Source organism: Phalangium opilio, unplaced genomic scaffold (assembly GCF_054372755.1).
Source record: "Phalangium opilio isolate 3A_F unplaced genomic scaffold, DU_Popi_V2 ptg000070l_1, whole genome shotgun sequence".
Taxonomy (NCBI): domain Eukaryota; kingdom Metazoa; phylum Arthropoda; class Arachnida; order Opiliones; family Phalangiidae; genus Phalangium; species Phalangium opilio.
The window spans coordinates 5,553,079-5,576,178 of NW_028324182.1; the positions used below are offsets into that span (position 1 = coordinate 5,553,079).

The 23,100-nt window shown below is 36.0% G+C and overlaps 2 protein-coding genes and 1 long non-coding RNA gene across 5 annotated transcripts in view; all 3 read right to left on the reverse strand.

Annotated features, from left to right (window-relative positions):
- Positions 1-5,038: 5,038 nt before the first annotated feature.
- LOC149661245 (uncharacterized) lies at positions 5,039-6,088 on the reverse strand. Its single transcript, XR_016368823.1, has 2 exons — positions 5,327-6,088; positions 5,039-5,266 (listed from the first exon to the last, which is right to left on the reverse strand). It is a non-coding gene; the product is annotated as an uncharacterized LOC149661245 (long non-coding RNA).
- Positions 6,089-6,657: 569 nt separating this feature from the next.
- On the reverse strand, positions 6,658-8,509 carry LOC149661246 (mite group 2 allergen-like Ixo r 2). Its single transcript, XM_089842718.1, has 4 exons — positions 8,155-8,509; positions 7,230-7,331; positions 6,993-7,168; positions 6,658-6,878 (listed from the first exon to the last, which is right to left on the reverse strand). Exons 1-4 carry the CDS (start codon positions 8,246-8,248, stop codon positions 6,798-6,800), a joined length of 453 nt encoding a protein of 150 aa, XP_089698844.1. The 5' UTR covers positions 8,249-8,509; the 3' UTR covers positions 6,658-6,797.
- Positions 8,510-9,084: 575 nt separating this feature from the next.
- LOC149661247 (roundabout homolog 1-like) overlaps positions 9,085-23,100 on the reverse strand; it is a 117,948-nt gene continuing 103,932 nt past the window's right edge. Inside the window, exons 4-26 of one of the 3 annotated variants that reach the window (XM_089842716.1) lie at positions 22,462-22,600; positions 22,158-22,285; positions 21,839-21,963; positions 21,563-21,722; positions 20,612-20,809; positions 20,250-20,339; positions 17,365-17,526; positions 16,985-17,289; positions 16,695-16,920; positions 16,470-16,585; positions 16,168-16,339; positions 15,292-15,459; positions 15,191-15,221; positions 14,825-14,959; positions 14,339-14,495; positions 14,159-14,249; positions 14,014-14,076; positions 13,756-13,952; positions 13,301-13,676; positions 13,091-13,231; positions 12,537-12,998; positions 12,213-12,427; positions 9,085-12,043 (exon numbers count right to left, since the gene is read on the reverse strand). In XM_089842716.1, the coding sequence (XP_089698842.1) occupies positions 12,029-12,043; positions 12,213-12,427; positions 12,537-12,998; positions 13,091-13,231; positions 13,301-13,676; positions 13,756-13,952; positions 14,014-14,076; positions 14,159-14,249; positions 14,339-14,495; positions 14,825-14,959; positions 15,191-15,221; positions 15,292-15,459; positions 16,168-16,339; positions 16,470-16,585; positions 16,695-16,920; positions 16,985-17,289; positions 17,365-17,526; positions 20,250-20,339; positions 20,612-20,809; positions 21,563-21,722; positions 21,839-21,963; positions 22,158-22,285; positions 22,462-22,600 (3,872 nt within the window). In that variant the 3' untranslated portion in view covers positions 9,085-12,028. Of the gene's footprint in view, positions 12,044-12,212; positions 12,428-12,536; positions 12,999-13,090; positions 13,677-13,755; positions 13,953-14,013; positions 14,077-14,158; positions 14,250-14,338; positions 14,496-14,824; positions 14,960-15,190; positions 15,222-15,291; positions 15,460-16,167; positions 16,340-16,469; positions 16,586-16,694; positions 16,921-16,984; positions 17,290-17,364; positions 17,527-20,249; positions 20,340-20,611; positions 20,810-21,562; positions 21,723-21,838; positions 21,964-22,157; positions 22,286-22,461; positions 22,601-23,100 lie in introns of all 3 variants that reach the window. The other 2 variants (XM_089842715.1, XM_089842717.1) reach the window with 2 other exon arrangements.

Consider the following 23,100-nt stretch of genomic DNA (forward strand, 5'->3'; position numbering starts at 1 on the left):
AGAAAAAACAATTGAGGTGTTTACAAAAATTTTCTACAAAAAAATATTTAAAGCGTTCCATATATTAAAATTTTAAATGAGGTAGGCTAGTTACCGATTAAATTTAAAAATAAAATTAAGTTATGTGGCGGAAAAACTTCACGGTCCAATCAGTTCGAAGGCCTCGTGTTTCGCAAATCCAAGAAAAATGTCATCTGGATTGAGGGTCCTTAACATCGGATGAACTTCCATGTGTACTTGAAAACGTCTCTGAATGACCAGCAACAGTTTATCCAAGAAAATCATTCGCGTCTAAAAATTAAAATAAATTAATTAAAAATATTAAGACAATGCCTAATTTTAAAATAAGTGCTACTTTAAGCCTAACAAGATAATAATTTACCGAAATAATCCCATATATTTAAATAATTAGCCAAATACTGGCGATAAATCGCTAAGAAAATTTTTTTTTAATAATTTAAGTTAAATTTCTTAAGCCTTGTTCAAATGTCTTAAACTCGTGGTCGTGGTTTATTTAATATTAATACAAAATTATTATTTAATAGACTGAATTTACGTAAATAATAATAATTAACTGCCTGGTTCATTTTAATTTATTAAAACAGAAAGCTATTTAAAAAAGGCTTACATTTGCTGCGAATTAACAAGTTTGTTCATTCCAACATGGCCTCGCTGAATCGATTCCAGAAGAACATTCAATGGCGGAAAAGAGCTCTTGATTATGGATTTATTCCTTGACGGCGAAAAGAAAAATGGCTGATCGTCGGCGAAAGGTCTGATTTCCAAGAGCTGAGCAGGAAACGATCTTGACTCCACGATGCCAATCGAAGAAAGAAATTTCGGTGGGTTACTCAAGAACAAAGTTTTCTCCCGCAAGATTTAGGCCCTCAAGACGTTAAAAGCAGACGACGCTAATTGGAGTAATACCGTTTTTCCGTTGGCCTATTCCATGGAGTAATTTTCTTGGAGCGAGAAGGAAACTTTCATTAAAATTCCATAAAATTTGGTGTCTCCTACAATATTGCTCCATACCTTCCATTGTCCTTTTCCATGGAGTAATTTTTATGGAGCGGGAAGGAAATTACTCCATGGAAAAGGACAATGGAAGGTATGGAGCAAAATTGTAGGATACACCAAATTTTAGGGAAACTTTAATTTTCGCTCCATAAAAACTACTCCATGGAAAAGGACAAGGGAAGGTATGGAGCAATATTGTAGGAGACACCAAATTTTAGGGAAACTTTCATTTTCGCTCCATAAAAATTACTCCACGGAAAAGGACAATGGAAGGTATGGAGCACTATTGTAGGAGACACCAAATTTTATGGAATTTTAAAGAAAGTTTCCTTCTCGCTCCAAGAAAATTACTCCATGGAATAGGCCAACGGAAAAACGGTATTACTCCAATTAGCGTCGTCTGCTTTTAACGTCTTGAGGGCCTAAATCTTGCGGGAGAGAACTTTGTTCTTGAGTAATCAACCGAAATTTCTTTCTTCGATTGGCATCGTGGAGTCAAGATCGTTTCCTGCTCAGCTCTTGGAAATCAGACCTTTCGCCGACGATCAGCCATTTTTCTTTTCGCCGTCAAGAAATAAATCCAGAATCTAGAGCTCTTTTCCGCCATTGAATGTTCTTTTGGAATCGATTCAGCGAGGCCATGTTGGAATGAACAAACTTGTTAATGCGCAGCAAATGTAAGCCTTTTTTAAATAGCTTACTGTTTTAATAAATTAAAATGAAACAGGCAGTTAATTATTATTATTTACGTAAATTCAGTCTATTAAATAATAATTTTGTATTAATATTAAATAAACCACGACCACGAGGTTAAGACATTTGAACAAGGCCTAAGAAATTTAACTTAAATTATTAAAAAAAAATTTTCTTAGCGATTTATCGCCAGTATTTGGCTAATTATTTAAATATATGGGATTATTTCGGTAAATTATTATTTTGTTAGGCTTAAAGTAGCACTTATTTTAAAATTAGGCATTGTCTTAATATTTTTAATTAATTTATTTTAATTTTTAGACGCGAATGATTTTCTTGGATAAACTGTTGCTGGTCATTCAGAGACGTTTTCAAGTACACATGGAAATTCATCCGATGTTAAGGACCCTCAATCCAGATGACATTTTTCTTGGATTTGCGAAACACGAGGCCTTCGAACTGATTGGACCGTGAAGTTTTTCCGCCACATAACTTAATTTTATTTTTAAATTTAATCGGTAACTAGCCTACCTCATTTAATTTTTTGCGGTAAAATTTTAATATATTGAACGCTTTAAATATTTTTTTGTAGAAAATTTTTGTAAACACCTATATTGTTTTTCTCAATAAAAATTTTTTGCCTTGCCTCACGTTCTTTGTTTTCTTAAAAAAGTTTCGATATAGGGGATGGTTTGAATTTTTTAGGGTCTGGACTTAGGGTAGTATTTTTGAGGCCCTTTTTAGGCTTTTTTTTACTTTTTAAAACAATTTAAGCTTGTTTTAGGTTAATTTTTTTTATTATAAAACAATATCGTCTTCATTTTGATATAAGCTAAAAGAAGCTTAAAAGAGGGTCCTCAAAAAATAGGCTATCTGTTTAGAGCTAAAAAATTCAATCCTTCCCTCTTAATCAAATAATTTTTAAGAAAACAAAAAAAGTGGTTTAAGGCATAATTTATTGAACAAAAAGTAAAAAATAAGGTGTTTACAAAAATTTTCAGCAAAAAATAGTATAAAGTGTACCGTAAATTGAAGTTTGAACGTGTAAAAAGAAATTAAGTAGTTGCAAATATAATTCTAATAAAAATTTGAATTTTCTAGATTCGGTGATGTTCATCGCATCTTTGTAGAGAATGATTGCATGGCCACCACAGGTTGAAAACATCTTGTATCGCAAATCCAAGGAAGATGTCATCTGGAATGAGCGTCTCTAACAAAGGTTGAAATCATCTGCTAGGAAAAGTCTCCAAATGACCAGCAACAGAATATCCAAGAAAGTCATCGCGTCTAAAAATGAAAATATATTAATAACAAATATTAATAAGAATTAGAGGGGTCCTAACAAAAAAATATTTTAATCTATGGTTTTGTTTCCGTAAATTATCGAAGAAAAACCAAGTAAAATATTCCCAAAAACAAAATTTAAAAATCACACTAACAAAATAATAAGTAATAACTCACGGAAACAATACCATTGATCAAAATAATTTAAGAAAAAAACTACGTAAAATATTCCCGTAAATATAAATTAAAAATCAAGCCTTAACTTCGCGTTCGGGGCTCAATTTAAAATTATTAAATTGACTTAATTTGCATAATTAATTATAATTTATTAACAGTTAACCCTAATTTAAACCATTTAATTTATTAAATAGACCGTGGTTCATTATCTAAAATAATGAAATACTGCCACGAATGAAATTTTAGAATCTCAAATCTATAATTTACGCGTAATAATTCAAAAATATCCTCGTTAATTTAAATTAAAATGACCGCATAAAGTTAAAACTTAGAGATTAGTGCCAGGCCCGGATAAATTTATAAAAGGTTTAGCCTAGCCTAGTGGAACCTAATCTGGCACCGTTTAACCATACGTTACTCATTTTAGGTAATATAGTTTCGCGCCTTTAAATGAGACCTAATTTGCAAACAGTCGAGGTTTATTATTTAAAAAAGATAAGGAATTTAATTTCCCCTAACATGAGCCCAATTACCTGATTTAAGATGTTCTAAATTAAGCCTTGTCTAACTGACCTCGTGTCTGGTAATTTCTTCATATTGTAGTTAATTTTCAATAAATAAACATAATTAACTAACAATTAACTCTACCTAAATAATCTAAACTCTTAAATAAATAAAATAGTAATATGCTAGCTGGATGGCATTGGATTATTGAAAGACTTACACACATACCGAACTAGGCTTAACCTTCCGCGTTCATTTCAACGTTCTAATGGACATTCAATGGCGGAGAGCTTAGAGTTACGTCCCAACATCGGCGTAATACGTGGCTTTCCATCCAATATTGCCTTCGAAAGTCAGCATTACGAGGAGCAGATCAAGGAACGATGTTGACTGGTCGCCGGCGCAGAGAGAAAAGGAAACTGGACAAATGTCGTCCGAGTTTTATAATAAATTCCGTCGTTGGGGGCGCTTCGAAGTGTGACGTGGGCGCTATTTCAAAAAAGAGAACACGCCGTTAGGCCTATATAATTTTATAGACAGCGCCCCTAGCGGCAAATTTCTTCATGTATTAGATGTCAGTAAATACATAACTACGTATACAGCGCCCCTAGCGGCGAATTTCTTCATGTATTAGATGTCAGTAAATACGTAACTACGTATACAGCGCCCCTAGCGGCAATTTATGAACTGTCTATTGATAACACGAGTGTCTAGTAGAATTTTATCATGTTTTAGATGTCAGTAAATACGTAACTACGTATACAGCGCCCCTAGCGGCAATTTATGAACTATCTATTGCTTACAAGAATGTCTAGGAGAATTTTATTTTGTTTTAGATGTCAGTAAATACGTAACTACGTATACAGCGCCCCTAGCGGCAATTTATGAACTATCTATTGCTTACACGAATGTCTAGCAGAATTTTATCATGTTTTAGATGTCAGTAAATACGTAACTACCTTTGAAGCTCCCCTAGCGTCAAATGTGTGAATTCTTAATTATCCGTTCATAACTAGTAAAATAATAACAACACGTAGCCCCTAAGTTACCCACAATCCCAATCCCGTTTAAAATCGCTAACAAGTTTTTAGTGAGTACTCGATGTTTACTCGTAATCCAGACGCAACCATCCATTTTAAATCACCAATGAAACCCTATCCTTATTTAAAGCATAAATAAAAATCACCACTGAATGAAAATTTTCATTAGTGAATAGCCCCTCGACGCGCTGCCTTTAACAGTGCTAAAGTGATTACCGGGAACCTCTAATTAACCCATATTCCCAATCCATTTTAATCTAATTAATCCATTTTAAAATCCTATATATGCCTGTAACTTAATTGACAAGAAAAGGAATAAAAAATGAGATTCATTAAATCGACGAACAATTTATTTATTCTATAGTACATTCATGAAGTATAAACAAAAGTATATAGATATAAAACAAAAAGTAAACTTCGTTGAAGCTTGCTCGCGTCGTGTGATATGAGAAGCCCTCCTTCATCACTGAATGGCGTCGCCCCCTTCCCTCTGCTTGGCACTGGGAAGAAGACGTCAATAGACTCATGATGCAGCAGATGCTTGTATTTTTCTTTGAAATTAGAAAAGTTTATTTTTAACTCATTTTGGTCATAAACACTAGTGTTAATACTTGGAATGCTTTAATTAGCAATTTAATTTTAAACTGAAACACAGTAACAAATATCAGAAGTTAAAGGGGCTTGGCGACCCATCCTTCCTTTTCACCCAACCGCAAAGCTAAGTTCTGTGAGGAAGACCGTCGTTTGCCCCACGGTTCGGACAGCCCCTTTAATATCCTGAGAAGTATAAGACTCGACGCGTACTCGAAACCATCTCCCTTGTTAGTTTAAAGAATTAACTAACCCACAACCCGAACAACTAAGATACAGATTTTTAGCGATATTTGAGAAACCAAATAATTTAAATTTTAAACTAAATGGTACCCGTGTTTTTTCCCCAAGGAAAATAGTAATCTGTGGAAAATAGCTATAGGTAATATAACGCTACCAGTTTTAGCTTCAAGATTGTACAACCAAATGTCCATTCTGTGAGAAAAAGCTAGGGAATATCAAACATATTTTTTAACTGTGGAATAACGCATAGATTTCTAACTAATATCATAACTTTTATGGAATATTTTAGCCCAAACACAATAAAACAGCTTAGACACACAATAAAACAGCATAAAACACAATAAAACAGCATAAAACAAAATAAAATAGCATAAAACCAAAATAAAATAGCAAAGAACACAATAAAACAGAAAAGAACACAATAAAACAGCAAAGAACACAACAAAACAGCGAAGAACACCATACATAAACCACAATAAAACGACATAAAAACACAATAACCTGAATTAATTAATGAATGAGATCTTGGTAAAAAGGATTTTATCATCCAGATTTTTGAATATCATGCAAATTTTTAATTTGAAGTATAATACATATATTTCATTATTAGTATATTACATTTGGTTTTATTAAAGATAAATAAATAAAATGATAGGGCCTACAATACTTTATTGAAATGAATGAATGTTGCGTCCAGATCCTGAAAAAAAAAATTTCTGTTATTAACAAATAATAAGCAGTTTAGAAATGTATTATATGTAATGGTGGTATATCAATGATATTTGTACAAAAATATGACCTCTTTTGAATGGTACGTAACGCTTTTTTATTGAAGTGAAATAAATAAATAAAAAAAATTAAATGCGGAACTATGGGAAGTAAGCTAACGGATATGTTAAAATTCGACGCTTCGTTAGTTCCATAGTTTTCTTCCGTAAAATTTAGTCGACCTCATTTTGAATTCGCCAGAGGGTTTTAAACCACTTTCACTGATTTTTCACTTTCCTAACAAAATAGGGCCTTGTCAATATGGAGAGGAAAAAAATTTAAATAGAACGGACAAATTAATTTCCTGTCTCACCGTGGTTAAAAAATATTACAATCATAATTAGTGATAAAAACTTTCAATTTATTTCCATCTCGAATAGTAATTTTGAACTTTACAACAAATTGGAACTAAAACGAGGAGCTTCGTGAAGAATACGAACTGGCCATGAGTGAAAGATGATAACAAGGTAAGTGTGGTTTTTATCTGATTTCAACTGGGGCAGTGAAACACAGAACCGTACCACGATCACCGATTATATTAAAAGTAGCGTTGGTTTTTAACTGAAACATAAATAATTATCAATTAAATATTATTATATATTCTTAACACATTGGTAAGAAAACCACAGACACGTTCAACGCGTCACCAAAAGAAAAAATAGGTAAAATTCTTACCGCGGGATAAAAGGGCAAAATTCGAAGTCCATATTTGAAAGTGTACGTTTTGCCTTTCACTAAAGGACAGGTCAAACCCTGACCTCTGCAAGCGTTATTTCGAAGTCCGGGAAACGGAGCGTCGAAATTACGTACCTTTGCCGAAATTTTCAATTTGAGTTTGCTAGAATCTTGGTCTGAACGAAAGAGTTGAATAAATTTAATCGTGGTAGTTTTGTAAAGATTTTTCGCACTTACTAGCTACGAATGTCGCTTGCACAGTTGCCACAGATCCTTTATTCAAAGAGCAAGGCTCCTTACTGCATGGTGTCACGGAGACTTTAATTTCATCCGAACCCCCTGCCGATAAAGACATTGAAACTATAGCTAATTGCCTTCCAATCAGCGAATTAATTTTGGGGAAAATTGTGTCACACTTTATATATTCAAAACCCTCGATTTGTGTTAAGTTTGCTTTGGATTCGGGGTCAATGCCAGGTTGGGCGTGAGAGGCTTTTAAATATTATAGCATAGTGAGCGCTTATTAGGCGGAGGCTCTGGTATAAAAGATAGAACGAGTGCCTACTTATTAGAAAAACTTCTCGGGATGTCTATTATTTGCTTTTTACGAAAATAAAATATCTTTTAGAACAATAAAATCTCCATTTTAAGCTTCTGGAATCAAATAAATTATTATTTACTCATTTAATATCTTTGGGCTAACACTACGGGACGTGATAATTTCGTGGGTGACAGAGGCAGCGTTTTCCAAATTCTATAATCTATTTGTATATCGTTACTATTAATTTCTTTGTATCAACAGTTTTCCCATTTTTGGATGATGCTGATATTAAATCAAGTATTTCATAGAGTAGTATTGATACAATCACTTACGATATTCTCAAGGCATACTAATTCAGTTTACGCTAAACTTCTTTAACAAGAAATGATTGATTATAAAACAAATTTTGTTAAAACGTTTATTTTCAGAGTTAAAAATTAAAACCTATTCGTAGAAACTTAAGCTATATTATACTGATATAAATACTATTGGTTTAGTGAAGTATTTTTAAATTGTAACTAGAGCTCCGTAAACAATTCGAAATAGTGGGGGATATTAATTAAGCGGAGTATTAAATTATTGGAATTCTTTTGAAAAGAAAATTTGTGAATTAAAACTCACCGCAATTAGCCACCTGGATATCTTTCTGGGAGTCGCAAATGGTCACCAGAACGAGGAACAAGAAGCAAAGGAAAGAACCCACCTCGAATTTCATGCTTGTAAAGTTTATAAACTGCGATTAAACTTATAAATCTCGGGGGCGAAAAGACTCCGGGTGGCGACCGTCCCACTCGGAAGTTAAAACGTTGATATTTAAAAGAGACTCCCGCTTTCCGATAAAAGGCTCTCCCAATAAATACCATTTTCCTTTCAATATTTGATCAGTCACGTGGTATCTCACTTCCCCCTTCCTGGAAAGGGGGGCGACGTTTGACACGAGGTACAATCAACTAGAGGAAGGAATTTTACTTGCCAAAGTTCTCTAACGTTTACAATAACTAGATAAAATTTTTAAAGACCCTTACCTACAACTACAACTACCTAACCCAAGGGATAAGCCACTTTTGTATAATTGTTTTGAAGTTAATTTGGATTGACAGAAATTTTCGAAAGTGGTTTACCCCTTTGTAATTAACTCGACGATTACCTATTTTTTGTTGTGAAAATCTGGTTTCTTGATCAAATATTTATCAATTCTACGCCTTTAGTTGTTGAGACTTAAAAAAAAGAAAAAAGAAAAATCCAGCTGTATACTTACAGGTTCTTTAGAAAAATAAATATTATAATTAATTGAATATTAAATATATTAAATCTAGGTTAGGAGTTAAAAAGGAAATTTAAAAAAATAATTTCAAACGATGACTTTGATATTTCATAGGATGTTTTTCACTATTGATAGAATATAAAAATTATTGGATAATTATTAACTAATAGGAAAACGGGTATAAATGTTATTAGTTACGATTAGTATATCCGTATTCCGGGTTGTATTATTATATAGTTGGTTAGTGACTTAAATTAACTTTGATTAAGGAGGAAGGAGTCGAGGAATTTCAGTATAAAACAATTGCATTTTTAATACACTTTCTTTTTCATTATGTTTTTTTTTGTTATTTTGTTTCATATACACACATTCAGTTTATATAACGTACAATTTTACAAAAAGGATCGACTGTACAATGACGGAGAAGTAAAAATTAAATCGGAAAAGCGTTAATTAGTAATATAATTAACACATGGCACGGACCCGCAGTTCACTTTTCCTTTCTCTATTTGCAATGTTTTCTTGTTTATTCTTTTTGTTTGTTTTTTTTTAAGACTCGGGTAAATTCCCTGATTAAAATCACGCACCCGAGTTTAAGATAGAGTTGTTTGACTTCAAAAGCGCGCGATACCAATTATCGCCTTTGGTTGATTAGTAAGTATTCAATTTGATAAGGGTGTGTCGAAATCTTATCTTTGATGAAATCGAAATGGTCTGTCTAAACTATAAACTTTGGCGGGAAAAAAAATCTCGCGAGAATTTCTACATTCTCCAATATTGACGCGTGATATTTTCCCGCGTAAACCATCTATTTATTTTAGGCGGGAAAAATCCTGAATTTCTTAATAATTTCAACAACGATATATATTACAGGGAGGTATTTCCCGCTTAAACCGTCTAGGTATAATCTTTCTCGTGAAAAATACGTAAGGTATTGGCGAGAAAAACCTTATCCACGATGACGTTAAAGTTGAATTAATTACCACACGAGCAACATGTATTTCCCGCCTAAATTCTGGAGTTAAATAGGGTTGATATAACGTGTTTCGACGTAGAATTTGGTGCGTGATAATACTCGGGCTTAAATTTAATTAAGTTTTAGGTTAATAACTTAAATTAATTTATATATTTTCGACTTTGGCACATTTAAATCTTTTTTATCTATTCCTTTTTCGTTTTCAAATTCATTTTTGGTTAAATTAAAAGAGTAAAAAAATCCCTGTTTAGACTGATATGAGACGCCTAGCGTCTTTTACCTATGATTGAAATTTAAATTATAGTTTTGGGAATTCGGTACAGGGCCGCAAGTGCGCATAAATTCATAGGAAAAATACCCCAACGTTAATTGCACCTTGAAAATGAAAATATACAGGATAATTTTATAATATTTTCAAGGGCGTTTTCTTAGAATTTTTATGTAAATCCCCGTTAATTTGATTTAAAGTTAAATTAATTAGTTACTTAGAAGGCACTCTGAAGATAAATAATTATTTTCTGCATAGATAGAACTCTCTTCCTCTGAAAACACTTTGTACGATTGATCAATATTGAGAAATTAATTTAATGGTGATTAAATTAACTTTATTTGAAAGCGAACCCTGTACCTGGTTCTATTTTTCGCCTTACACCCTATTTGTTTTAAGCAAATTAAAAGTTTAAAGGGAGAATGACACCTATATAACAGATTAAAAACGATCCAAACATATTTTAAAATTAAACTTAGTAAATGTTTAATTTATATCGGTTTCAATCTCCCATTAAATAAAATTTAAAATTAAGTAAGGAGCCTGGGTGTTAAACGTCTTCGAGAACGGGTTTTTACGTTTAGTTAGGTTAGGTTAAGATCAATTGGTGGGGTTAATTATATATATAATATTTATAATTATAAATGTTACTAATTAGAACTCTAATTAGTATCAAATTCTTTCTGGGTATTTGCATCAGTCTAATTTTGCTTCAATTTTAATCTTAATTTGTTTTACCTAAACATAATTAAACACATGTTATTTACAAATTAATTCGTGACTCGATCATATCTTAGCGTTCAGTGTCCTTAATTATTTACAAATACAATTACAATTACTTCGCCTAGAGTATTTAGAGTAAAGTCACGTGTATCTTCATTCGCGCTTTTGACTTTGTAGGATAAAGTGAGAATGAAAGCGATTTTAAGATACAGTGAAAATAGGTTTAATCTATCGCGATTAATAGAGTTAACCATAGTCACGTGATAATTAAATAAGTCTTCATTCTTTCTTTCATAAAACGCGAAGGAAATAGCACGCGTCTTCAATCAAAATAGCCTATAAATAATTTTATATTCAATACGCGGATAGCTACGTGTTTTAATATAATGTCTTAATAAATTATATTTAAAAGGAGAAAAAAAAATCACGAATGCTTTATATTTCTTATGTACAAAAACGTTTGCCCAATTTTTATTTACCGTTACTCGAAAGCAAACCTTGAACCAATTTTTCTACAAATATTGGTAAATACATGTACAAATTTTATCTCTATATAATATTTATTTATTAATTTATAAAATAAAATTAGATTTTTTTTAAACTTTCCGTAGTAAAAAGAACCAACTTAATATTTATCGATTTTCTTTGTTTCTTTGTATGTATGTATGTATGTTTGTTAGTTAGTCAGTCAGTCAGTTAAATTTAAATCACGAACTGTTCTTGATTGGTTATCGCTAATTGGTGATGGCGAATCACGTACGGGCGAATATTCACGCGTGACGTAATGTGTATGACGTCATAAGGCATGTTTATTAATTATTTTTGAACCGGACCAAACTGAACACGACACTTTTGGATACGAGTCATTTATAAATTAGGCCTATCTTTATCAAGGACAATGAAGAAAGGACCGATGTCGCGAGTGCACTCGGGATATTTTCGTATGGCATACTAGATATTAGGGTTCGATTCCCAGGAAATAAAACATTCAGTCCTTTATTCGTCGTCCTAAACTCAATATTTTATTGCTGCCCCATAATTAAGTCAACTACTTTACCAGTTAAGGACCAATCGCGTCGCTGAGTTGCGCGGTCCTTTATCTACGTCACTTGTGGGCTGATTTTTGTGAACTACATTTTATAAATAACTGCTCTCGCGTGGAATAACACAATTTCCGAATGAACAAATCGCGACGCGCCACGCGACTTTTTCCTTTGTCCGTTAATGTTTGACTTTAGCCACTAAGTGGATTTAACCGTAGCTTTCATACAATAGGTGTCTAATAAATTTAGAATAATAAAAATTATATACAACTACTATGGATAATATTCATAAGCAAGAGTAAATCAATTAGTAGTGTGTAATACCTATAAAATCCCGGTTACAAAACGCTACTTGATTTACTCGTGACATTCGCGAAGCTGTTAAATTGTAGATTCTTAACTTACGTCTCTGAGATCGAGTCGGTAATTCCTCTGTAGTTGGGCGTTGGTTGAATCTTTGTCGGACTGCATCGTGCTTTGAGGAGACTTCGTAGGCAAACCGGGATATCCATTGACAGGGAAGTTACGCCGTCTTCCCGTGGATGAACTTTGACTCGCTCCGGACCCCGAATGGTTCGAACATGATGGGAAGGATGGCTTATTGTAAGCCGGAATATCGTCTGCCGAGTAGAAATCAACGCAAAATCATTAGAACTACAACTTCTTTTGAAAGCCCGGTTGTTTGGCGAAACATTCAAGAACAGCGTAAAAGTGAAATATTGGACTCACCACCGTTTTGCATAGATTGAGGAACGAAAGAATTTGAGTCAACGTGTTGTGGTTGCCCATCGAAATGGTTCCAAGCGTAATAAGGATTGGACCGATCTGAGACCTGAGCCCCAGGGGGATTAGCGGAATTAGAAGAGGAATTGGCTTGCGGTTTTTTCCTCATCTTGTGCTGGGGCGGTGGACGATTGTTGCCATTACTGAGATTACTGTCCGTACTATATGGACTGCTGGGGCGAGGTACTCCAACCCGGAATTTGCTACCACCCGTCGTAGCGTTCCTCTTGGGTTCGGTCACGACCGAGCCGTCCACCCTCATACCAGCATTCTGAGCCGCCCGCGCTACGGCGCTCGCGAAATCAGTCTCTGTATAGAAGGAACCGTCCGAGGAACTTGCCCCACTGGACCTGGCACTCGTGCAAGAACTATTGCTTTGATCCGTTACCCAAGGTGGAACGCGACAACCTAAGGAACATTTGAAAGAAAAATATATTTTCTTTTTTAGTTCCAGTAATTTTGCGACAGAAAGAAAGGTGTGAAAGAAGGAACTGACTTACCATCATTGGTAACAGCATAATCTGGATCACCTCCCACACTGGACTCTGGGGTGCGAGCGCCATTCCTGTTGCATATATCTGTCGTGGCGTATCCAGGAACACCTTCGATATCGGACTCACCATCGAGAGTTTGATATTGACCTGAGAAGAAATCAAGCCTTAGGTCTGCCCCTGGCGGAGAAGTCTCGTAGTTGAATGGTCCTCTCATACCGGGATAGATCGGCAAGTTGGGAGGCAAACTACCATCGTGTCTTCCCGCTCCGTGCCCCCCGTGTGGGTCACCCAATAAGGAGGGTAAGGAAGACTGTATAGCCCGATCCATCAATGGATGATTTCCCGACGTGGGCGATGGAGGCCCTTGATGCTGACCTCTGTTGGACAACATGGCGGTCAAACCGGGCATGCGCAAACCACCTCGGACTGGTGGTGTAGGGATACGATCGGCTTGAGTGGCTTGGTAATAATTGGGCTGTTGCTGTTGTTGTCTAGTTAAAGTACCTCTGGGCGAGATAAATTTACCACTGGCCGGCGATTGACCTCTTAGCGTGGTCAAGGGCGAGCGACCATTGGGTATTTGACCCGGCAACTAGAAATAAATTACAAGCACAAACATTTTAGCTTTTTTAAGAGAACTATTTATATTTAAACCTATAATTTATAATTACCTGAGGTTTTAAGCCCCGATTAACGGGGGAAGGTCCTCTTTGGTTGCGTGGTGTGTCCGGAGGTGAACCCCTTTCACTGGGTGGCTGTTCCGGAGGTGGTGGAATCAAGTCTGCCCAGTTGACCACTGGAGCTTTAGGAATTGGACGCGAACATAATGGTTTTAACCGTTTCTTCTTAATCGGCATCCCATATTCGTCTAAATTATTTCATAGTTAATTATGAAGTTAAAGTTAATTTATTTTGCTCAAATTACTTACCGGTTGTGTAACTTCCGGAGTCGCTTGTAGGACTAACAGCGTCCAATGATAATTCGTTACCATCTGTTAAATAATTAGTATATTAATTAAACAAGCGTTTTTCACGTAACGAAATAGGCCTGTCCTAAATTACGTCTTTACTTACCAGCGTCTAGCATTCTTCCATAATCCATATTAAACCCTTTATCAGACTTTCTACTCGCTTCTTCGGATCCACTGCTTTTATGATCTTTAACCTAAAAACGAGAATTAGAAGGTTTCTCTTATAATAAAAAGTCAAAAAAACATTTTTTAAATAAATTAATGATATGAAAGATAATCTTACCGAACCACCGAAAGCTTTCGGGGTGTTAATGAGTGTCGTGGTAGCGTATGGAGCCGGCACGGATGGTGGCTCTTTCTTGTAGAATGTGCTCAAATTGTGCGTGTCAACTTCAGCGTAATCTGGAGCGTTCACATTAGTCAAAATGGGAGAGTACACGCTGAAAAGAAATATTCGAAAAAGGATTCCACAATTTTAAAAAGTCATTAAAGTATAATCATTAATTTTAGAAATGGACCTTTCCAAGATTATTTTCATTATAACATTTGGTACAGAAAAATTCCATGAAAATTTCAGGCATGAAGGAAAGAGTAAGAGAATGTAATGGGACTGGGATCATAAACCTGGTATCCCTTTACATCTCCTTCCTCTTTCTTCGATGTTCCAATTACTTTGACAGATTGACCCAAAACACCGATAGGTAACGTTTCAAGAAGAAGAAAGGGGGGGGGGGACAGTTAATTGATTAATTAATTAAGGTTATTCTACCTGGAATAATTAAGATCGTTAGAAGAATCCAACTTGTTGAGTAATTTGGTCTCGCTCATGCTATTGCCTTTGTCGGAATCGGGCGGATGCCAAGCTCGGTTTAGCCACAGCGCCTCACGGGCATTTACGCCACTTCTAAGATTGCGAGAGGCCATAGACGCGAGCGAGCGAGCGACACAACGAGTAATAACCACCGGAAGAAAAAGAGGTGAAAAATTCGGGATACGTTAGTGACGTAATTAATTGAAAAGATATAAGATGAAAATAAAATAACACCCTAAGCCAATCGAAAGCCACCCAACAAGCCAAAGTCATTTCCAGACCGATTAAGGATTGAAAATGTAATAATATTAAGGTTAAACTAACCTTATGTCTTCAGTCTTGTGTGGAGGAACCGCTAAAAATGTAATGGATGGCGTTTAGACCAGTAGTTGACCTAAGAATGCTTAACTAGTACGTTCACTTACCGCTTAGATGAGCGCCTAAAGCCTTCTTCCAAGCCAATCTTCGCTTAAGGAAAATAACCACGAAGAAAATCGAGAGCAAGAGACATAATAATCCTCCAATAAGAGCTATGAACCAGGGCTGGCGAACCATATCCTGAATGTTGTGCATATTGGAGGCAGTCGGCAGATCTGCGTGGAGGTCATGTAGTAAATTTGGATCTGAAAATGCGGGTTCAGAGATATTTGACGCACACCTCCCACCCTACCCCCTTATTATCAACGTTCAAATCGATCCAATTTTGATTAAGAATGCCCTAACGCTGATTAGAATATCAGAGATTCCTTGGAAGTCAGATTCTCGTTAAATCATTATGTTTCAATCGTCAAATTATAAATTTCTAAGTCTTCCGTATTATCCATCAGAATCTGATTTCAATTTAATATAATTGGTAACATATTGAAGCCTCCCATTCAGTCATTAACCGAGCGAATTTATCCGATAGTTCCAGGAATATTCAACTACAATTGACACATAAGTGTTCCCGTTAGTAGAAATGTATTTGTACTATAGCGACGATTCACAAAAATCTATGATGCTTATACCTACGTCATTGCACAACTAACTGTCATTTACCAGAGCCAAACATACGGTACAAAAGGTCAAACTATGTGCAATTATTCATGAGATAATTAAATTTTAGCTCAAACTGCATTACCAGAATTTCAGCAATTCAAGGCGTGCCCTGGCTATCCAAGATATTTAACTACAGGTGCTAGTCGCGTTAACAATGGATAAACGTTAGGGGGCCGAGGACCCAAACCATTTACGTCATTTAGACCCCGAAGTAAACGCCCCCTTTAGAAATTCGAGAGTATAATTAGGGAAAATTAACTTACCCATTCTGAGAGCGACAGGAGCGCTGAAGGGTCCCGGTCCAACCGTGGTAAAGGCGACCGCTTGCACTTTGTAAACGTAGCCAACCGTCAGGTTATTCAAAGTTACCACGGTGGTCGTGGCGTTGGTACTCAAGTTGGAATGAATTGAAGACAAATTGCCCAAAATATGAACCTATAATATTTGGGTGCATTTGGGAATCGAATTGTGTTAGTGACATTTATGATTATGACGCTATATAGTTCCTTTGTAATCTTGACAAAGGACGGTTAAGATCTGAAAATGTCAAAGGCGAAATACTCACGTTGAATCCTTTGAGAACTCCGTTTCTATGTTGAGGAGGAGGCGGAGACCAAGATATGGAAGCGCTAGTCATGTTTATGACACGTATGTTCAGATTGTCAGGTGGGGCTGATGGAACTGTGAACCGCAGCGAAGATAGATTATAAATAAGCTTGCAATATTCTTTATGGCCTAATCGGGATTGGTGTACGCTTACTTTAATGTAATTTAATATAAATTCACTTACCATCTTCCATTGTTTGGACATTTCTCGAGTTACTAGGAGGTCCCTCGACACTTTTATAAAACGGGACCAAGAAGAACTCGTATTTGGTGAACTTTCTCAAATCGGCTAAAACGTAAGACTGAGCGGCGCCATTTAAAACCGTCACCATGTTATATTTTTCGGAACCTCCACTCAAATCGCGAAACCGAATGTAAAATCCTTCGACGTATTCTCGGTTTCCTTGAATCTGCAATCAAAGGAATTTCACAGTCCATTCCACATTTTGGATTATAATTGCGAACACGACTCACGTTCCAATAGAGTTTGACCGAGACCGAAGAAATGGGTTTCACTTCCGTTAGTTCAACGGTGGTGGTACTCAAACGAGCGCGAGCTTCATCCAGGTCGTAGTCAGGTAGAATATGATCCGGTAAACCAATGGTACGAATAGATTCGGATACCGGACTAGGCGGACTTAAACCGTGGGAATTTTCAGCTCTGACTAGAAAAATGTAACGACTATCCGGTCTTAGGTTTTGAACGACATAAGTCTCGGTGCTAACACGATGGGCCGCTGAAACCCAACCGCTTTGGAGGTCGCTACTGTAATAGTCGACTGAAGCGGGAGTTGGATTAGGGTCATAGAATAGCGAATAGGTCGTATTCCATTTTTATAGAAAAATTAACTTACTTGTGTAACCGATGAGAGGTGAAGAACCAGTTTTAGAATTACGTCTCCATGTTAATGCCAAGGTTGTTTCAGTAACGTTGACGGCCCTAGGTCGACTAGGAGGTCCAGGGAAGTTCGAGGGGTCGGGAGTGCGATGAAAAATGGCGTTGGGATTACGTGGAGCTGAAAAGTGCCAAACAGTATAATCAAAACCCAAAAACTTTAAAAATCGATTTTAGTAAGTCCAAACAAATAAATGGCATCAATTATCCTTCAAACGTTAAAGCAAGATTGAAAATCCTAAATTTAGTGCACTAAGCAAAACCTTCAAACAGACATTAGCAATTTTCCCACAACTGCTCAAAATATGCTCAAGCTATAAACTTTTTTCCAGTTTAGACTAAACAACAATGGCGAGTACTTTATAATCTAGCAATTCCGAATGGTGGATAGAAGAAATTGCTATTTATTTTTACAAAATCCCTTGCCAACCTGCTTCCGCCGAAAAAAAAACCCGCGGACTTATAGATCAGCCTACCAACAGGGGCTTAAAAAAGTCCCTTACCGATTAATTATATTTTGGCATTTCAACACAGCGGGGCTTTTGGACGAAAAGACATTAAGTGGATTAAAAATTCCCAAAAGATATTTTTTTCCAAGAAAAGAGCGAATTTTTGAATTTCCCTTAAAGCAGTACAAGTCTCTAGCAATTTTAAACAAAAGCTAAGCTCGGGCGGCTCACTGGGTAGAAATTTTAACCCTATTTCTGCAATGGGGGTGTAGGGATTTTTCTCGTAAAATGGCTTTTCAAAAACGCAATATTTCCCGAGAGATTTGAATTTCTTTCATAAAAACGTTGGGTTTGGCCGATGCGAAAGCAAATTCCGTTAAAATGAGAAAAAAAGAAAAGCAAACAGTAATACTCCATTCTTTTTATTTTAACGTTTTTTTTTAGAGCGCTAATATCTTTCAGCTTAATTTTTTTTTCTTTGACAACGTTTAAAATAAGAATATATTTCTTTCTAAAATCCTCGGGGGAATAACTCAGCTTATCCAATATTAGAATCGGGAAAGAAATTCAAAATTCATAATTTTCAGGGTGAAATATTGCTATAAATGAATATAGACTGATGATGACTTTTGCTTTATAACCTAACCATCTTTAGCCATAGTACCTTTCGTCACAGGATGTGGACATTAAAAGTTTCTTATGCCTGTTATTATACAGGGTGTTTGTGAAAAGTCCATCAATAATGAAAGGGCGTATTTATTGGGCCATTTTGAGTCGAAAATGTGCTATGACATTTTGCCGTCCGAGCCACGGTTTTCGAGTTATGATTTGAATATTTTAGGGATGACCCCTTCATCAAATTAGCGCTGTCTTTCAATTTCTTAATTAAATTTAAGGGGTCATCCGTAAATTACTCCAATCATAACTTGAAAACAGTGGCCCGGACGGCAAAATGTCATAGAACATTTTCGACTCAAAATGGCCCAATAAATACGCCCTTTCATTATTGATGGACCTTTCACAAACACCCTGTATATGTATAATTCGTTTACTGACTTAGAAGAAATACTGGAAAAGGCAGAAATAGAGGTGAAAAACGCAAGTTTTCCGCTATTGTAAGTCTATTTTCCTATTAACAGTTGAGGGGTCGGATACTAAATTTCTAAAGTATGAAATTTTTAATGAATTCTTATTTAATCGTGAAAATATTTAGAAAATTCTTAGCACCTTAATACAAAATATTTGCAAGTATCCAACACCAGAGTTTTTTCCCTACAGTAGGATCAGGATCAGACCAATCTCTTTATTCGAAATGGTCCGACGATTTTTTCAGGTTTATATCAGTTTCGGATCAAGCAAGTTGCCAAACCGAATACAACAGAAGGCTTTCACGATGATTTCTCAATACAGGCTACCTTCACTCTGCTCTAACCAACCGCCTTGCAATCAATTCATCGTAGCCGCGTGAATAAGTTGGTGGTATCTCATGAAACATTCATATTGTCTAGAATTTAGGAGTGTACGGTGTAAACCAAGGCTTAATACTTTTTATTTTCCCGGCTTCTCTGGGAGACGGGGACTTAAAACCGAAGGAGGACCAAGAGCAAGGATGCGAGGGATGGAGAGATAAAAAAGAGAAATAAAGAATGGTGGAAGGAGGGGCGAAAAGGCGATTCAACTAAGAAGGGAGAAAACTCAAAGACGTTGGACGATTTGTCTGATTCAATTGTGAAGGGTGACTACCATATAGGGCGGAAGATGGGTGCCCGCCCTATTCAACCCTGGTAGGCGCGAGATTAGCTTCATCACCGATTCTTTTAAGACGCTTTTTTGCGAAAAGGCTCATCCCAAAGTTTCTTTTATTTTTAAAGACTATTTTTCAATTTTTTTCCCTTTTAAAGTAATGAACAGGGTGTTTCTAATAAGTCTGCCATAAACTTAAGGGTATGTTCTGTGCGTCAAACGGAGTACAAAGTGACTCAAAGAACATGGGATCTAAAACCTTTAGTTACAAGGAGATGAGCTCCCAAACATTGATCGGCCTACTCATTTTAAATCCATAGAACAGTTCGTTTGCAATGTAGCTATAGGGTTTGGCTTCGGTTGAAATATACAGAACTACATTTCTCTGTACAAGAGACATTTGGTATAATTCCTCCATTTTGTTCCATTATTTCTTTATCTACGATTAACTTTAATCTCGCTTCGTTTCACCCTGTAACGGGTGAAGGGATTCGCCCTAACGATGATTCAAACCCCTTTTTGGACTTATTCTTTTCAAAAGATATTTCGAAATGAATATCATAAATAAATCCGAATTATTCCAGAATAAAAATGTAATTTGTCAAAGGGTTTAAAAAGAGGCCTAGTTTAAAATATCGTATAGGTTTCTTACATTCGACAGACAAAGAGGCGCTCCAAGAGGTCTCGCCGCTTTCGCTGGTTGCCGTGCAAGTGTACACTCCGGTATCCGATGGCTGCAAATCTGAATATTAAAAAGAACACACGATAACGTGAACTAAAGTAGAAACAGAATAAAATCAGCGCAATTTTGTTTGTTGGCATATTGAAAAATAACTCATTTTGTAAATTAGAGAAAACCCTGACTCAAAAGTGTTCAGAAGGAAACTTAGAAGAAAAAGACGTCGATAAGCTTATTACTCCGCACGTGTTAATTCTCGCGTTTGAGCACCCCGTTTTCGTGCAACAATCCACCTCATTTGTGATTTTTAGAACTAATAACTGAGATTAGCTTACCATCAATTTGCAAGGTGTTCGAATCCAAGATAACCATTCTGGCGTTATTTTTAGACAGAGGCGCACCGTTGAAGGCCCATCTTATAGACGGGGTAGGGGTCCCTGAGGCTTCGCAGGGCAACATGGCCACTGTGTTCTGAGGCAACGTCTGATTGGCTGGTCCCATTCTGATGATCGGAGGCGGCAAATCAGCAACAGCTGTCATCGAAGAATTGAAAACGAGACGAAATCATTACATATACCCCGGGGGTAAAAAAAAAATTCCTAACAATCAATACGTCGTTAAGGAAGAAGGGGGACTAAAGACTCGCGAAGGGAGGGGTTGCTATAACACGCCTAATGAAGTAGGTCTGAAACCTTCCCCCCATTTGGCCTATTAATCTTCTTGACGCTCCATGGATACAACTTTGGTATTTTTTACTTTAAGTTGGGGAAAATATTGTGGAAAAGGCGGCGAGGGCTTGGCAAAGTCGGGCTTATAATTAAGACGAATAGATGCCTTATCATCGATTCAAGAAGGAGATCTCTCTAGTCTATATTACTTCTTAACAGAGAGAGAGAGAGAGAGAGGTATTTTAATTTAAAGGAAAAGGGAACTAAAACCTTTTCCCCCCTTGTATCATTGCTTCTCTCGCTTGTTAAAAACAATTAACAGGTTTGCCCTTTGACCCCTCCGCCCTTGAGAAATTCACAGTACATATTATTTCCAAATATACTACCACTCTTTCTTGATTTACTCTTGATAAAACTAAATCATTTTAAAAAATTAAAATAAACGACTTTATACCATTTTTTCTTTAAGTTAAAAAGATACAGATGGTCTTATCAAAAAGTCATTACGTTTTCGGGAGTTTTTTTTTATATTTTTCCAAGATTTTTTTTTTTTCAAAATTGCCTTTTACAGAAATTTCCTTGATGAATATTAATGATATGATGGATTGAATAAATTACCTGTTACTTCTAAATGCGCCTTTGCCATAGTCGAGCCAACTACGGAAAGAGCCGAACAGACGTAATAGCCTTTGTCTTCTTTGGTCACCCCAGAAATGACCAGCGTTCCGTGTTGGTTTACCGAAAACTGACCGTAAGAACGACCGGGAAACATCAACACCTATTTAAACAGAAGATACAAGATTTTTTGATAGACGCGTTATTATTATTATTATCAGGTTTTGATAGTTTAAAAAATAAAATCTAAGACCAAAAATTAAATAAATAAAATTCTACCTGATTGCCTTCTTTGGTCCAAAATACGGAGGGAGGCGGATTTCCAGTAGCCAAACACTCAAATTTAGCGATACCATTCAGACCCACTTTCTGATCTTTTGGAGTTTTCAAAAATGTTGGTCTCGCTGGTTTAAGAACAAAAAAAAATGAAGTAAAGTTCAATTAGACATAACTTATAGACATCAGTTATAATTTAATAAAGTAAAAATGAATCAGTCCTAATTTAAATACGTATAATATTTTCTCAAATAACTAATCACAACTATAGCACGCATTATGTAATTGCAGGGTTTATAAAGAATTAATGTAAAGTTCTTACAATGGACAGTCAAACTGGCGGAGGCGGAAACCAATCCCACTGGATTCTCCGCTTCGCAAATGTAGACGCCTTCGTCGGCCGGCAAAACGTGCTTAATTCGAAGACTCTTATTCTCTTGAATTTGAGCCCTGAAAACCAATCCAGATGCACGAACACAGAGAAAAAAACACAGAAGATAAGTCAGAAGATCACGTACCTTAGTAACTAATTAACTAGGCTATAATATTAAAAACCGCAGTGGAATAACCCAGACCCTGGTGGAATGTATATCTTCCAGACAATAAAATAAATGGATGGTTCTTACCTGCCAATGGGCATTTTCCCGTCCTCTCTCCTCCAGGTAATTGTGGGCGTAGGGTCCCCTCCCACGACACACTCGAACTCCACTTGATCCCCGGATAAACTCGTGATATGTTCCGGTGAACGAATGAAGAACGGTTTGACTACGCGATTAAACAAGCGCAAAAATATATAATAACTATTACTCTTTTATGAGGATATCATTTGACTTAGCAATAAAACATAATTCTTTTACGACGAGATTTTTTATGCCTTGCAAAGTAAACACTTAAAAAATGTTTCTGTTAGAACACTGGCATGGTTCTTTGAGGTAAGGTACTTATTTTAAAATATTTCTAACGCGAAACTAACCCCACGGACAAATCAAGATTGAACCAGGGATAGATTTAATTTTAGAAGTAGGAATGGAGAACAGAGTAATGTGGGCGCGCGTCAAAGTCCCGGATCCCTTCAACGGGACGGAGGGGTATGAAAGAAGAGGCGGGTCTTAGCGACAGTGGTAAAAACGAATTGGGTATTTTTCGCCGGCCCCGTCAGCAACGTCATCAAAACGTAGTTTAAGTGAGCCAATAAGATAATTTAAAATTTTCGTTACGTGTTGGAGGGAGGGGTTCTAAACTGGGCTATGAGTCGGACTGAAGTA

Coding starts and splice junctions, on each gene's coding strand:
- LOC149661246 (XM_089842718.1), bottom strand. CDS start 8,248: ATGAAATTCGAGGTGGGTTCTTTCCTTTGCTTCTTGTTCCTCGTTCTG. Junction 7,169..7,229: donor GCAAGCGACATTCGTAGCTA/GTAAGTGCGAAA, acceptor TCTTTCGTTCAG/ACCAAGATTCTAGCAAACTC. Junction 6,879..6,992: donor TTTTGCCCTTTTATCCCGCG/GTAAGAATTTTA, acceptor TTTATGTTTCAG/TTAAAAACCAACGCTACTTT.